General features: G+C 30.3%; 2 protein-coding genes across 2 annotated transcripts; one reads left to right on the top strand and one right to left on the bottom strand.

Moving 5' to 3' along the window:
• Window positions 1-4516: 4516 nt before the first annotated feature.
• LOC120218208 lies at window positions 4517-12489 on the top strand. The gene is made up of 5 exons (XM_039215180.1): window positions 4517-4523; window positions 8215-8220; window positions 10462-11274; window positions 11372-11558; window positions 11668-12489. The coding sequence occupies exons 3-5, from the start codon at window positions 10507-10509 to the stop codon at window positions 12279-12281; spliced, it is 1569 nt and encodes a 522-aa protein (XP_039071111.1). The 5' UTR covers window positions 4517-4523; window positions 8215-8220; window positions 10462-10506; the 3' UTR covers window positions 12282-12489.
• Window positions 12490-13542: 1053 nt separating this feature from the next.
• LOC120218212 lies at window positions 13543-15334 on the bottom strand. Its single transcript, XM_039215183.1, has 3 exons — window positions 15080-15334; window positions 14059-14138; window positions 13543-13992 (listed from the first exon to the last, which is right to left on the bottom strand). Exons 1-3 carry the CDS (start codon window positions 15146-15148, stop codon window positions 13737-13739), a joined length of 405 nt encoding a protein of 134 aa, XP_039071114.1. The 5' UTR covers window positions 15149-15334; the 3' UTR covers window positions 13543-13736.
• Window positions 15335-15988: the final 654 nt, after the last annotated feature.

Raw genomic sequence — 15988 nt, 5'->3', positions numbered from 1 at the left:
TTATATTTTAAAAATATTAATTAGTATATTTTAAATATCTTTACTAAAATATTATTGAAATATATAATAATATTATTCATTATTAAATATATAAAAAATTTTTATATATTATTAAAATAAAATAAATATCTTATATTATTATAATATAATTGATTATTTATATAATATTAAAAATATAATATAATATTATTATAAATATTAATAAATATATTTTAAATATTTAATAATTAATATTTTGATGAAAATGATATTAAATATTTTATTAATATTAAATTCATAAAATAAAATTATTTTGAGTATTTTTGCTTTGAAGTGAAAAGTTCGAAAAATGACTTACGGAAAATGAATCCGTAAGTCATTTTACAGAAAATACAAAGGAAATCCTGTTACTAAGAAAATGAATTACATTCCGGAAAACGAATTACGTGAAACAAACACGGGAAAACGTTTTCCGGAAAACGAATTACGTGAAACAAACACGGGAAAACATTTTTCGGAAAACGAATTACGTGAAACAAACACTGGTTTTCCGTAATTCGTTTTCCGTAATTCTAATTGAACTTGAAACTAAAGTTGAGTGATAACAACAAGATAAAACTTAAAATTAAATTACATTTGATGTATTTTATCTAAATTGTTTAATTGCATCAGTTGACGATCAACATGGACGAAGCTAGGATCACATATTGAGGGGACAAAATTATTTTATATAAAAAAAGTAAGGATCTATTAAGTATTTAAATCTAAAAATTGAGAAGAACAAAAGTTTCATTTAATTAATATTAAAATTTTAAAAAATTACAAATACTATTATACTAAAAATTTTGGGAATTACAACAATCCTCACTCTTCCCCCCAACAAGTCTATATGTAGATTCGTCTGATGACCAATAAAGGATATTAGCAATTGATATATTAAAAATGTTATTTAATTGTTCTAAAATTTTGAAATAAAGTTATTACTATAATTTTATTATTAAAGTATAATTATAAATGTCACATCATGTCGAAGCATTATATATAAATTTGTTTTCCATTAAATATTTGGTCACGATGGAACAACAATGTTAGCTTTTGCAGGGTTAGCCACCAACGAAAGCCCCCACCATATTCATCTTCTGCGTGATTTTACGTTCATTGTTTGATATGTTGAAAGCAAAGTATCAAAACTCATTGTAAAATAATTTCCATCAACTTTCGATTGGTTTGATTAAATATGACGTTAAATCTTTTAAATGATATTAAAGATATAAATTTTAGTATTGTAAATAGAATAAATTAAATTAGAATATTATTTTAACATTTTAATTTTTATAACATTCAGATAATTAATCGATTAATAAATAGAACCTAAATTATTATAAAATATAATTTTCAAAAAATGGTTAACCAAATTTTCAGTCAATTCAATTGTAAAACCGATCGAATTGAGTCTAATCTAAAAATTTTAAACACGATAAAACAAAGCAATAATTAGTATAATAGGTATATTTATTAGTTTATATATTTTTATTTAAAAAATAATAACAAACTAAATAATAGTGAATCAAAGTTGATTTATTAGTGTTTATATATTTATTTCAAATTGAATCGCTTCAAACAAATTTAGTCGGTTTCTATCGAATTCGTTCATGCCAATGAATTGGTCCATTTAATATAAGAGATATAATTTGAAATTTTGAATCAGTCCTTATAATAGAGGGACTAAATTGATTTGTTTAACAATTGAAAGACCAAACCGGTGATTTCCCCAAGGAAAGACCTGGTGTATTTCAACTGCATTAACTTTCATTTTATTATCACATTTTAGTGAAATACAACTCATTGGGAGCTTTTCTTCTTCTTCTTCTTTTCAAAAGACATTGGGATCCGATGCTTTATGATAATGGTGGAATGGGAATAAATATCCCAAATTCTAACCTTAACATAAGTTACATGCCAACTGTTAAACCAAGGCTTTTCTTTTTCTTCTTTATTTTATTCAATTAAAAAATTAAATAAAATTATATCCATATATGTTTGATTTATACAACAATTATATTTGTGATATTTCTATAGAAAAAGTAAAGTTTGTATACCATAGATAGGGGTGAAGCCAGAAATTTCATATAGGAGGATCGAGATGAAATTAATTTTTTTCTGGAAGGACTAAATCTAAATTGTTTTATATTATGGAGACTCATACTGAAATTATTAATTTTGTAGAAGGTCCCACCAAGAAATTCATTTTTTTAACAAAACAACTAAAACACATATATAATTTCATCCATTTTCTATAGTAGGGACAGATGTATGATTCAATGTTAGGGATTAATTTATAAATTTTTAGGAGTGTCAAATTTACAAAATTTTGAAGGGACGAAAACGGATTAGCAATAAAAAATATAAATAAAATATCTAAAATAGATAAAAATTAAAATTTTCAAGAGTACGACTGCTCCCACTCATCCTCCTTTTGTCCATCTATGATTAGATGATCAGTGTCGTTAAAGATTAAGTTAAACAAATTTAATATTTTAAAATTTTGTTCGGATTATGGCATCTATATTAGGTTAAATGTTTGGTATATTAACAATAACATATAATAATTTTATGCATTATCAGTTACCATATAATTTTATATCATTAAAAAAATAAAATTAAATAATTTTTTAAAATTTCTATCTCCAATTATTCAGCAAAACAATTTAGACGGAGCCTTGCATTACTTTCTCGTGCTAAAATTTAAAGGAAAAAAGTTGATTAGTTAAAATAGATAAATAATAAAAAGGGAGGGGTTGTTTAGAGAAATGTGCTTTAATATCAATTCTTACTACACAACCACCAACTTTATGAACTTTCATGACCCATAAAATCATAGTTTCTAAACTGAATTTTGTAATGCAGATTATTGTAAATCATGATCCAATATTATCATCAAAAAACTATTTCTATATAGGGAAATTATTTATACACATTTACGATATACATTCCAATTTACACATGATGTATTTCAGAATTATAAATTTATTTATGGTTTAGGGGTTTAAAATATTGAATTAGGAATGAGTATGAGATTCGGATCTTATGAATTTCAACTTGATTTTGCAAGGATTTTTTTTTTGAAAATCAAGTTTAGGTCAGGTTTAGAGTGAAAATCTCCAATTTTTGAGATAATAATATAATTATCTCTTATATTTAGATAGATAATTGCAACAATACCTATCTATTTGTATTTTTTTTCAATTAGATCTCTATTTTACTTAATAAAAATGATAATTTTATATTTATGTGTGTATACGGTCGGGTGTGAGTACAAATTTTTACCCCCTAAAATTAGGTCGGATAAAGTCTCTCTAAACCTGAGTCAAGTCGACTGACAAATGGAGTGATATATTCTCATATAGAATTTAAGTTGATCAAAATCATGCTTACCTTACTCATTCCTATCTCTATTTAGAGTTTATGATTTAAGTTTAATGTTTTAGTTCACAGTTCACTTTTTATTTCGTTTTAAAGGGTAAAATACAGTAAAAATCAATTACATATGTAGAAATGATCATTTTGGTTAAGGATCTTTCAAATGTTACAAAATAATCATTTACCTTTTAAAACAATTACAAAATGGTCTTTAACCTTATTCAACTGCTACAAAATGGTCCTAAAACTTTTTAAAATTATTGATATTTTAACGTTGCAAAAGACTATTTTATAACTATTTAAAAAATTCAATGAATTTTGTAACTATTTAGAAAGTTTAATAATTATTTTGTAATATATGAAAGGTCGCTTAAAAAATTATTTTTACACAATTCAACAAACTTTAGTGGAAAGAGATATTGATACCACCAACATTAATCCTAAGTATGAAATTTGGGGTGTGTATATATATAACTTGGGAGGCCATTTAATGTTTTTTTTCACTTTGAAATTTTAAACATAATGTATATGAAATTGTGGGGTAAAAATGATAGAAATTTGGAACATATGCTTCTTTTATGTATATATAAATGTGGTCCTTGTGAATCTTATTCCAACCAACACGCTTTAATCTTTTAAGTATATATAAATGTGATTTTTTAAGAAAGAAAAATGAAATTTTAGAATCGTATTAAATATTATTTATTTCTGTAATTAAATTAAATTATACCAAAATTAAGGTCAAATTATATTTTTATTATGTTAAGTCGAGATCAGACAAATAAAATTTCGTCCCACCTCGCCCATTAATATCCCTATTCCCGATATTATACAAAATATTTTTGGTGTTATTTTCAACTATATCCTAAATGTACTAGAAAAAAGGGATGGGACTTAGAAAATGAAAACAAAAGTGGCTTAAGCTGTCGTTTTCTGTAAGTTAATTTATCAATAAGACGTTACATTGCATCCAATGTAAGTATGTACGTGTGAGCATAATTAAGAATGGTGGTAGATTTTGATAGTGCATTGATTAATGGTCCCCTAACAAGGCATCACAAAATAATTTATTTTTCTTCACTTGAATCCAAAAAGTTAATTTCATACCAACCTCAAATGATAAAGTTAGTATTAGATCAAGAGTTATTCAACTAAAAGTTCACACCTTTTATTTATTAGTATGAAATAATTATAAGGTCGTATTTGCTTAATATTTTCTTTAGTCATGAATAATGCATACACATTCTACAAACGCAACGTAACTGCTTGAATTCAAGTTTTTATTTTAGGAAAACAATATTTTCCACATAATATTCTTTTTTTAATAATTTAAGGTAATTATAAGGCGGTATAAATTCAAAAATTTCTTAATCTCTGACAACGCACACACCTTACAGACATGATTGCTTGAACTCATGATCTTAATAGATAACAATTAACCACTAAGCTCACATGATGAATTCTACCTCCACAAAATAATTTATTTGCTCACATTGCAAGTAATTGGAACACCTTCCCTCAACTTGGGATTCAAACCCAAAACCACCATGAATAATACTAGGGTCCGTAAGATTATAATTGTTACTACTTTCAGAATTTGCACATCCTAAAAGAGATACGTGACCAAAAAAAATGATAATGATAATGGGAGAATTGAACGAGTTAAAGGCATTTGCACATCCTAAAAGAGATACGTGACCAAAAAAATGATAATGATAATGGGAGAATTGAACGAGTTAAAGGCTGCCTAAGATTCAAATGATAATTTGATCTCGAAAGAGAGAAGCCTTTTAGCCTCTCACTCATTACTTCTATCATATCTTGCTAATTTTAAACTATCGAAAGAAGTATATGGTGACATTAGAGATCCCATGTAGGGATGGACCTAGACGGAGGTGGCCCTTTTTAAAATATTTAAATCTTTTACCAATAAAATTATTCTTAAATGTGAAAATATTTTTTTAAAGTAATACAAGAGTCGTATGAATCCCTCTAAAATTATATTTTAAGATTAACTCGAGCTACTCATAATATTCAGATATTGAAATGTGAACTAGCTATTATCATCTCTCTCGAGTTTAACACGAGCACTTATATAATATTGTAACCATAAAATCACATATAATTATACTTATATGTACATCTAACTACATGACATGTGTCTAAAGTTCCCCTTAATAATAACTAAAAATAAATTGGAAAATTTGAAATTCAAAATTTGAGATCATTACCATCATTATGGTTATTGACTTGAAAATTAAAAAGGAAAAAGAAAACACACGATGGTGGGTGGCTTCCACCGCCATTATCCCATTGTAAACTTCGCACTATTACTCGTACTCCATATAACAAATTTTATTTTATTTTATTGGACCAAGTATAATCTTTGAAAATAATATATATATAAATAAAAGAGTACATGTAAATGAATCGTACAAATATAATTAATTTCATTAATTTAGTATATAAATAAATTTATATTTATAATTAATATGTTCATACAATTACGATTATAATATATATATTCTAAAGTAAAAATAAATATATTGATAACGAGAATATACCTATATTTATATAAAAATAAATCTATACATGACTCCTAATTAATATATAAAACACTTATTTTAATGCTTCTAATAAATACGGTCTTCCACGGTTTGAAAAATTAATATATAAAACACTTATTTTTTAATTTTAAAGATATAATATTACTTTAAGATGAGTTAATTACATGAAACATCCTCAAATTATGACTTATTTTAAATTGATGCTCAAACACTAAAATATTCTAATTTTATTCCAAAATTATGACTCTTTTCTAAATTAGTTTTCAAAATTTTATACATTCAAATCTAATCTCCAAACTATAATCCTCATTCTAAATTGGTCGAAAAACTTTTGAAGCATCTAATTTCATCCTTAAATACATTCAAATATGTAATTAGTTTCAACCATAATGTAACTTAATTTTTTTCCAAACATATAATAATATAGCTTGGTCTAACGGTTTTATTAACAAGGGATGTGAGTAGCATATACCGATAATTTGGGATGAAAATAAAATGTTTTAAAGTTTATAGATTAATTTAAAATAAAAATTATAAATTGAGAATAAAATTAGAATTTTAAAATTTTGAAAACTAATTTAGAAAGAGTCATAAATTATGACATCAATATACACATATCGTTACATCAATTTTGGTTTTTTTGTACAAATCTCAGCCTCCCATTTCCCCATCAATGGTCTTTTAAGTTTTCCATTATAGATGGCAGATAAAAGGGGACACCAAATGACCGACATTGATCATTTCTAAAGATAAATATAGAATAATTATATATATATATATATATATTAAATATTTTTAATATTAATATATAATTTGCATTCGAATAAATCTAAATATATATATATATATTCAATTTTATTAGATAAAATATTTAATTAAAAACAAAGTAAAAAAATATTATTGTAACTATCTTAAATGTATAAATAATAATTATAATATTATATCAAATTCTAAATTGTTATCCTGAATTTAAACCTGATCTGATCATACTTTAAAAACATAATCCGATTTAAATCTGATTTTTCGAAATAAAAAAAAATCCACCTAACCAAATTTAGTCCGGATAAAATGGCACCCCTAAGTATAGTTAACAATATAAAAATATTTTAAATTTAATATTCTAAATTTTATATTAATAAAACACCATATTGCACAGATTGAATTTTTCAATAATGTAGTCGGAAAAAAATAATTCCTTGAATAATGTATGGGTATGGAAATTAACAGAGTAACAGAGAATCCAACAGTGACCGACGATGTTTCAATGCTGCAGAAATAATTCGACTTGTGATTAAATTTGGATATTCAAAACCCAAATTAATTTTAAATTTGGATAATGATTTTAAAATATTTTCATTAAAATTTTTGTTTTGAGTTTTGTATTAATAATATCACATATTTAAACTCATTATCCAAATAAAATATGTAAATTCAAATTCAGTATTTTATAAATTATAAACATTTTATCTAAATATGTCCAAATGTATAGATAATTTTTTTAAATTCGGGTTTGAAATAATTTCGTTTATCTGAATTATTATTTATCAGTAAATTTGTTATACGAGTTTAATCATATCATTTTTAAAGTAATATTTTTTTATATTTTCAATAATACAATAAGTGAATTCGATTTAAAAAGCTATAATTAAGAAAATTATTTATAGAAATAAATAAAAATTATTTTTAATTATTTTTAATAATAAATCAAGTTATTATATTTAATTTTTCTCTTTTTTTTAAATAAATAATTTTATATTCAAAAGAACAGGAAAGGAAACTGCTTCAACTATCACGTCTTCTGTTCCCAACTATTGACGACTTCCTTTGTATTTGGCCAACTATACTTGTAATGTTAAATTTTTTTTCTAGGGTAATTTATTGTACAACAGTATTATCTTAAATATTTTTTTAAATAAGTTTATTATACGATAATTTTAACATACGATTATATAGATATATTATCAAAAATATTAAAGCTGCCATATTTAAACATCTGCTTCTCTTTCTCTTCCACTTTCATTTTTTTTCATTTTCCTCTCTTTTTAAGCTTCTCTGCTCTTTCTTTGTTTCTTTGTTTTCACTTTATTTTCCAGTCTATAATGCCTGCCCATTCCAGTTTTCTTTCTAAAAAAATCAAGGGTCGGTGCACCCACAGTTTCTCCTTCTTTTCTCTCTTCGATTATTGTTATTTCTTATATTTCAGTTTTTTCCTGACTTTTTTTTACTTTTTTGTTTGTTTCTGGGAAAGCTTGGTGCTAGTTGCTAGCTTTTGATGTTGAAGTGGAAATTTCTGATTTGATTTGTTTTCCATCGGGTTTTTCAACAAGAATACTGGTTTTGGTGTTCATGGAAAGCTTGGTTCTTGGCTGCTATCAATGGAAGAAGAGAAGATTTGTTTGTTTCAAGTAGATTGAGATATGGCATTCGAGGGGAGTTTTTTTTTTTTTTTGGAAATGACAAAAAAGTGAAACTACCCAGTTTTTGAAGCACTGCAAGTATGTTAATTGTACAAAAATAGTATGATTCTGGCCTTTTTTATCCATGGAAATTCAGCTTTATGCCATGCAGAAAGGCACAGTCTTCAAGGAGTTCACTCTGTCAAAGGCTTTGATCACTTCCCCAAGCTGACGATTCTTCATGTATTTTTGTTGATCTCAAGAGCTCATCAATCTGTAATCTTCAAATTCAATTGATCTTTCCTTTGAACTGAAGATCCAAGAAAAAAGGTCCCTTGGTGAAGAATTTGAGGCAAAAAGAAAGGTAGTTCAATGATACCTTGGCATCCAAAGAAGCTTTTGCCCTTTGAAGCTTGTGGTTTGCTCTGCTTGGTGAAACTTGAGTCATTGAAATTGGAATATTTTTAAACCTTTTTATGGGAACATATCAGCTGCATCTTCTGTGACTCTTACTCTCACCTGGTTCTTTCTGGTTTTGGGGTCCTTTTCTTCCTCCTTCTCTTTTCCAGTTTCTTGTAGAGCAATCATATGATGCAAGAGATAATTTCTGTTTATTTGTTGTATGTTTTAATTGTTTCACTTGTTGTTCATCTGTTGTGAATGATAAATGTTTATGCAATTTCTTGAAATCTGTCATTGTTGATTTACATTTCTGGTTTGAATATATAGCAAACTCTATGATTGTCTCCCTTGTTCTTATGTTGTACTAATTTATGAACTTAAGTGCTGAAAACTTGAGAAATTGTATCTCTTTGTTATGTCCTAACTGTTGATTCTCTGTTTATTAGATTCGGAGTCAAAAAATTTCCGATCCGGGAGCATCATAATCTCATATAAGGACTGCATTTATCATGGGAAAAAAATCGAATAGACGCCCTGTTCGATATGAAAAGGGTCAATTGGGCTGTATGTGGGGATTGATCACTATGTTCGATTTCCGCCATGGTCGAACGACTCAGAGACTGCTTTCCGATCGAAGGCGTGGGAATAGTGATGCGATTGGTAAGCATTTTTCACTGCAAGTGAATTTTTACTTTGTTACAAGTTGCAGAAGTGACTTATAAATGGCCTTTCGCATTGTCCTAGTGGCATTAAGAGATCATTTGGTTTGTTTGGATATTGGTATCTGTCCGACACCACTATGTACATCGGTTCTAAGAACTCTTAGTGTTGCAGGTATAGGAAGTTCAGCTAGTCTGGTTGAAGAGAAGGCAATGGCAATGGATACATGTAAACCAAGCGTGAAGAAACTCCTAGAAGAAGAAATGTCGAGAGAGCAAGTTGCTAATATAGAGGTAAACAATACTGAACATGAAGCGAAAGAGTTCGGTTCGGGGGAAGGAGACAACGGAAGGAAGAATCGGAACAGAAGAAGCAAAACTCACAAGAAAAGCTACGGTAACAGTCCTGATGTCAATGCAGCCAAGAACTTGGTATTGGAAGTATCATGTCAGCATAAATTTGAGCAACAAACACCAAGCAGTCTTGATGTAGACAATCTTGTAGAGGAGTTTCGTCATGATCTGCCTGCCGAACCGAATAATTCCAGTTTTGAAGAAAGATTGAGTGAGGTTATCAAGTTCTTAGTGAGTCAGAAGCTTATCAACAGGAACCAACTTATGGAAGGTGGGGAACTCCAAGCCTCTAAAGAAGTCATGGATGCACTTCAAGTTTTGAGTTTAGATGAGGAATTGTTTCTGAAGCTTCTACGAGATCCGAATTCGTTGTTGGTGAAATATGTTAAAGACTTGCCTGACGATCGGGATGGAGAGTCGAAGCCTCTTGTTGGATCCAACTTCTCAGAGCAGGTGCCTGTTGGTTCAAGACAATCGAATGAACCTGTTAATAGAAAACAACGGAATTTCTTTAGAAGAAGATCCAAGTCTAAGGAAAGAGACTTGTCGGACGGAAATAAGATTCCCGAAGCTTCAACTAGAATTGTTGTTTTGAAGCCTGGAGCGACATGCTCGCAAACGCCTGAAACCGGTAGCAGCCGAGGCTCATCACCAGATCCTAAGCACATCATCAGACATAGAGAGCCCCACTTTTTTCTGGCTGAAATAAAAAGAAAGTGGAAGCATGCTATGGGAAGAGAGCAACGTAGAATCCCCACCAATGAAATATCCAAAAGAGTTTCAGGCGAGCTGAAAAATTCGGGGGACGCCGGAGGGTTCAAGGAATATATCACAATGAATTCTCCAACTAAAGACCATTTCTTTATTGAAAGAGTTGCCAAACCTTCCACTGGTGCCAAAAGAGGAGAAAGGATCAGCAAGCTAAAGGGCTCGGAAACGAGTACTGATGGTGAGACTAACTTCTCCAGGCATTCGAACATCTATATCGAGGCAAAGAAACATCTCTCCGTGATGCTAACAGATGGTGATGACAATGTGGATCTTTCAAGCAGACAAGTTCCGAAAACCTTGGGGAGGATTCTTTCTCTCCCTGATTATAACTCTTCCCCTGTTGGCAGCCCTAGGTGGAGCTCGGAGCCTAGTTTTATAACTACACAGATGAGATTTGCTGGCTCTGATGAACTCGACAATGTCAGCCATCCACGTCGAGCAGCGGAGGAACATCCGAGCCGGCTTTGCGTTTCTGATAACAAAACCGGTGATGAAATCGAAGGTGATAATATCTTTTCGGATAAACTCAATGCTTTTGTGAATGATGACAAAGTGGATCAAGGTGATTGTTCTATCAAAGATGAAACGAGTTCTGTAGGTATTATCGTTCAGGAAGAAACTAAGCTCTTGGATGCTTCTTCAAAGACTTCCATTACAACAGATGACAAAATTGTTGATGTATCTGAAGTTTATGATGAAAAACAATATCCACATTGCTTGAAACAGGTAGATATATATATACACACACACACTGAAATAAGTATGCATTGTATATATTTTATCTCATCCGCAGTTATTTCCGTTTTTTTCCCCGCATCTCCAGGAGTTATTTGAAGAGGACCAACAGTCATTTTCTCCATTAGCGTCTCCATCGAACTCATCAGTCACCAAAAAGGTTGAAGGTCTAGAGAGTGTTAGTGATTTACAGGAGCGGCCGAGTCCTGTATCTGTTCTTGAGCCGATATTCATAGACGATGTTATCAGCCCTGCTAGCATCAGATCTATTTCTGGTAGACATATGAAAAAAACCTTTTGGTTTTTCTTTTTCATATTCTGCATTTGTTTTTAACTTTGCGGTGCTAAATTTCGAATAATGCCCATTTTTGCACTATTCTTCAGGTGAAACATCCATACAACCGCTAAGAATTCGATTCGAAGAACATGGTTCTTCAGCAAATCACAGTGGTGGTTTTAAAACTTGTATGGATGATAAGGAATCAATACTTAAGCACATAAAGGCTGTGCTACAGGCTTCGAGTTTCGACTGGGATGAACTCTACATCAGGTCACTCTCTTCGGACCAGCTTCTCGACCCTTTGTTGCTTGATGAGGTAGAATACTTACCCAACCAACTTTGTCATCACAAGAAACTGGTCTTCGACTGCATTAATGAAGTCCTCATCGAGGTTTGTGGGTACTATTTTGGTTCCCCTGGCGTGTCATTCGTTAAAACTAATATCCGTCCTCTTCCGAACATGAAAAATACCATTGAAGAGATATGGCAAAGAGTTTATTGGCACGTGCTTCCAATGCCACTGCCTCGCACTTTGGACCAGTTAGTCAGAAAAGATTTGGCCAAAACAGGAACATGGATGGATCTTAGACTTGATGCAGATTTCATCAGTGTCGAGATCGGTGAAGCCATCCTTGAAGACTTGGTCGAAGACACTATAACAAGCTACGTAAATGTAAGTCCGGAATGTGAATATCGTGCCGAAGGACTAGAAGAGTGACATCAACTTGTAAAAGGCAACCGACTGGGTTTTGTTCATACTTCATACCAATAATGCATCTCTCAATAGGTCAGGATGGGATAAAAGCAAGCTAATCAAGTCCCAACAAGCAAGAAGAGCTTCATTTAACTCTCCTTCTAAGTGTTTTGTCAGATGATGCGACACCGTTTTTGTAACCGTGTCAACCCGGAGATCATCTTACTTGTGACTTCGAAGCTTTCTGTTTCATGTTCAGAGATCCGTTGTAAAGCAAACACCAGATTTCAGAGGCCTTTATTGGTTTAGTTTAGTCAATAATACTATACTACAGTGTCATTTCTCCTGGTGCAAATTGATGAAAACTGCTATTTCTTATTGGTAGAATTTATTGAGTATGGTGTGTATTTGATTGTGTGAATGGTTTGTTCTTTGATAGATTTCATTCATTCCCAGGGTTTGGTTACTGGTTTTCTTCCTTCGTTATACCTTTGGGTATAGAATATATATATATATAGAAGAAAAAAGACATGCACGTACATGTAGAACTTATGATTGCTGAAAATAATAGGATAAACTATTCGTATGACTACTTAACTATTGTCCTTCTCCAATTTGACCACTGATTTTTTATTTTATCAATCAAACCACTTAATTATTTAAATAATTCAATCAAATTACTTGCTGTTAAAAGTTAGCGAAGGATGTGACGTGAATGTTAATAAAATTGATATAATTATACATTTAATCATCATTACTTATAATATTATATCAATTTAATCATAATTTTAAATTAATTCAATAAACTTAATCCCCAAACTATATAATGATATGTGTTGGATTGGGGGATTTCTTTTCTTATTTTTTTTGATAGGACAGATTTCTTTTCTTTTTAATTTTAACTTATTTGATTTAATTTATTTTCCTTCAATTGACGCCTGTCATCATCATCATGTTACCTAATTCATCATCATGTCATCATTTATTACCTAAATAAGTCAATTTTAGATATTTTACCTAATTCATCATGATGCCATCATGCCCATGTTACCTAAAAGGCTGTCAAATGCAAGTACAGTCCCATCATTTATTAGGAACTGTCACAACCACCATAGCCTGTGGCCGAGTCTTTATCTACCCATTGTCAGCATCTAAAACTAGTGAAATTCAAGCCATTAATGGGAAAAAAGGGCATCTGAAACTTTTTTCAAAGAGAACCATTGAAGTCAAATGTCACCTAATAACCTGCTCTAATGAAGCACCAGAGGGCATTTTCCCAAAAAAGAGGACAAAGGGAAACACATTGACCATGATAATGTAACTTCGCAAAAGAATCTTATATATAAAATACATTGAGCTGAATAACAAAAGCTCTAATTTTTCTTGATTATTTCCATTATGGAAAAGTGTTTACAAGTCATTAAATACGCTAGAAAGTTCATATCATTTTGCTACATTCAATCATTTCAAGGCCACAAATTACTTCAGTTTTTTCTTTACCTGTAATTGTGAAGTCGTCGGAACAGCTTTCTTCCTAGAAAATGCACTGCTTCTGCTATCTAAATCTTCATCACCATCATCTTCATTGACCATGTCTTGACCAGAAGGGGTGGAGTCCTGGTTCTTGGAAGCTTTTCTTTTTCCAGCACCCAACTTGGCAGATAGTTTTCTTGCGACTGGGTCATTAGAGAGTTGAACTTTTGATTGGCGTGGAACCTTTGCTCCAAGTCCAAGCCTGTTAAAAACCTATCAGAATGGTGTATGAATAAATGACAGATATGGTAGAAATAGTCACACTGACCTCTCTGGCCGTGCCTCTGGTTCTACTTCCACTACTTCATCTTGTCCAGATCCATTCATTTTATTTAGCCATTGTTCAGCCTGCACATCACTCGTGTCAATAAATAAACTATTAAACTGGTCAGTGGTTCCCAAGAAGAAAGAACAATCTATGACTCTGAACTTGAGTGCATGAGACACAAGGTACAAAAAGAGCGGACACTTGAGTGCACTGCAGTATGCGTATTTAAGTCTTTTTGTATGCAAACTTATACATAAAAATGGAATAAGATTAAGATGAATAATTATGAAAATAAACTATAAATAGTAACCCAATTAAATCCCACAAAACATGCTAAAAATTTTCATTTTCTTTTTTTTGGCCAATATGCAAGATTTTATCATGATCCCAATATTGAGAAGTAAAGAATTTGATATTATCTCCTTTCTTACTAGTGAAAATACAATAATAGAAAACATATATGCAACCTATACAATTATCTCCTTTCTTCCCATATACCTATCATCTTACCAAAAGAGTGCATTATCAAATGCAACCCATCCGAAAAGGGCCAAGTGCAATGCCTAACTGCATCTAGGTGCATTAAGCCATTAACAACACTGATCATGCCACAATTACAAGCAAATCTGTTTTCTTTATCATTATTTTAACATCTACAAGTAGAAACTATGATCATAATCAAACAATCCTCAATAAATACATCAAATTATTACAATCAGTAACCAAATCTCATTCAAACATGAATAATATAACCAAATCTCGACATCTCCATGTCATATACGAGTAACGAAGCACTATATTTCTTTTCGAGTACCATACAAAGCCAACTGTTCAGACCCAAACACTGGGGAAAAAATTCTTTTATTAAGCTAATCACCAAAGATAATTTAATCAACGATGAATAAGACTTTAACATAGTGAAAAGTAGACACCCAGATCACCATTCATGACCAGTTTACCAAAACCATGAAACTTTATCAATACCATTACGATTAAAAGCGAAAGAGAAAGATAAATTTACCAATTTCGATGCGTTATTAAGCGTAACTATTTTAGGAGGCCCAGATTTCTTTGTCCTATCCGTGGCCATTGATCTATATTACATGAACTCGGCGGCGCTTTAAAATGGCGGAGGAGGAGCTCGCCCGGTACTGGCAATCGACAGCTTGAAGCCCGGAAGATGAGGAAGAACGAAGAGAGGGAAGGCTGAAGTGAATTGATTAGGGTTGTTCTTTGAATTTCAATTTGTTTTACAAACTTTTAGCCCAAAAAAGAACAATACAGTAACTATGTATTAGGCTCTATTGGGCTTTTGTTTTATCATAGGATAAATATATATTTTGGTACACGGACTTGGCTTCGATGTTCAATTTGGCACCTAAACTTCTTTTATTCAATTAGATACTTTAATTTAGTTTATGGGTTCAAATTGGTATCTGAAATTGGTTTTCATTTCAAATCGGTACTTGCAGTTTTAATTAATGGAATAAAGAAGTCAAGTTCATGTACTAATTTGAACCGGAAAGCCAAATTTAAGTACCTAATTAGATTTTAAAAAAAATATTATGTGCTAAATTGAAACTTCAAACTAAGTTCAGATACCAAAATATATATTGACCTCCTATCATATTAACTTCAATTTTTGGTTTTGACATTAATCAATATATTTACCAATTGTGTTTTAAGAATTATGATTTTTAGTTTAAATTCATAGATCCTTTTAAATTTTAAATGCAGTTGGTTTGCATGTTTATTTTTATTTATGCTAATGGTAATTAATTTTTTTTGTTTTCACTCTGATCACTGAAATCTCAAAACTTTTTCTTAAAGTCATTGTTAATAATTTTTCCCCTTTCGATCATTGGGCCCTTAAAAAGGGTTAACGAAGCCCAACATTACATACCACATTTCATTTTTCTTTAACAAATCA

This window comes from Hibiscus syriacus, unplaced genomic scaffold (genome assembly GCF_006381635.1).
Source record: "Hibiscus syriacus cultivar Baekdansim isolate YM2019G1 unplaced genomic scaffold, ASM638163v2 tig00110195_pilon, whole genome shotgun sequence".
Lineage (NCBI taxonomy): Eukaryota > Viridiplantae > Streptophyta > Magnoliopsida > Malvales > Malvaceae > Hibiscus > Hibiscus syriacus.
The sequence above is the reverse complement of the archived record's forward strand: the minus strand, read 5'-3'. Positions and strand labels throughout refer to the sequence as shown.

What these genes read in the sequence shown, in the direction of transcription:
- LOC120218208 (XM_039215180.1), top strand. Translation starts at nt 10,507, where the DNA reads ATGGGAAGAGAGCAACGTAGAATCCCCACCAATGAAATATCCAAAAGA. An exon ending in ATCCACATTGCTTGAAACAG is followed by an intron (nt 11,275 to 11,371) that starts GTAGATATATAT and finishes CCGCATCTCCAG; the next exon opens with GAGTTATTTGAAGAGGACCA. An exon ending in TAGCATCAGATCTATTTCTG is followed by an intron (nt 11,559 to 11,667) that starts GTAGACATATGA and finishes ACTATTCTTCAG; the next exon opens with GTGAAACATCCATACAACCG.
- LOC120218212 (XM_039215183.1), bottom strand. Translation starts at nt 15,148, where the DNA reads ATGGCCACGGATAGGACAAAGAAATCTGGGCCTCCTAAAATAGTTACG. An exon ending in TTAATAACGCATCGAAATTG is followed by an intron (nt 14,139 to 15,079) that starts GTAAATTTATCT and finishes AGTGATGTGCAG; the next exon opens with GCTGAACAATGGCTAAATAA. An exon ending in CCAGAGGCACGGCCAGAGAG is followed by an intron (nt 13,993 to 14,058) that starts GTCAGTGTGACT and finishes GGTTTTTAACAG; the next exon opens with GCTTGGACTTGGAGCAAAGG.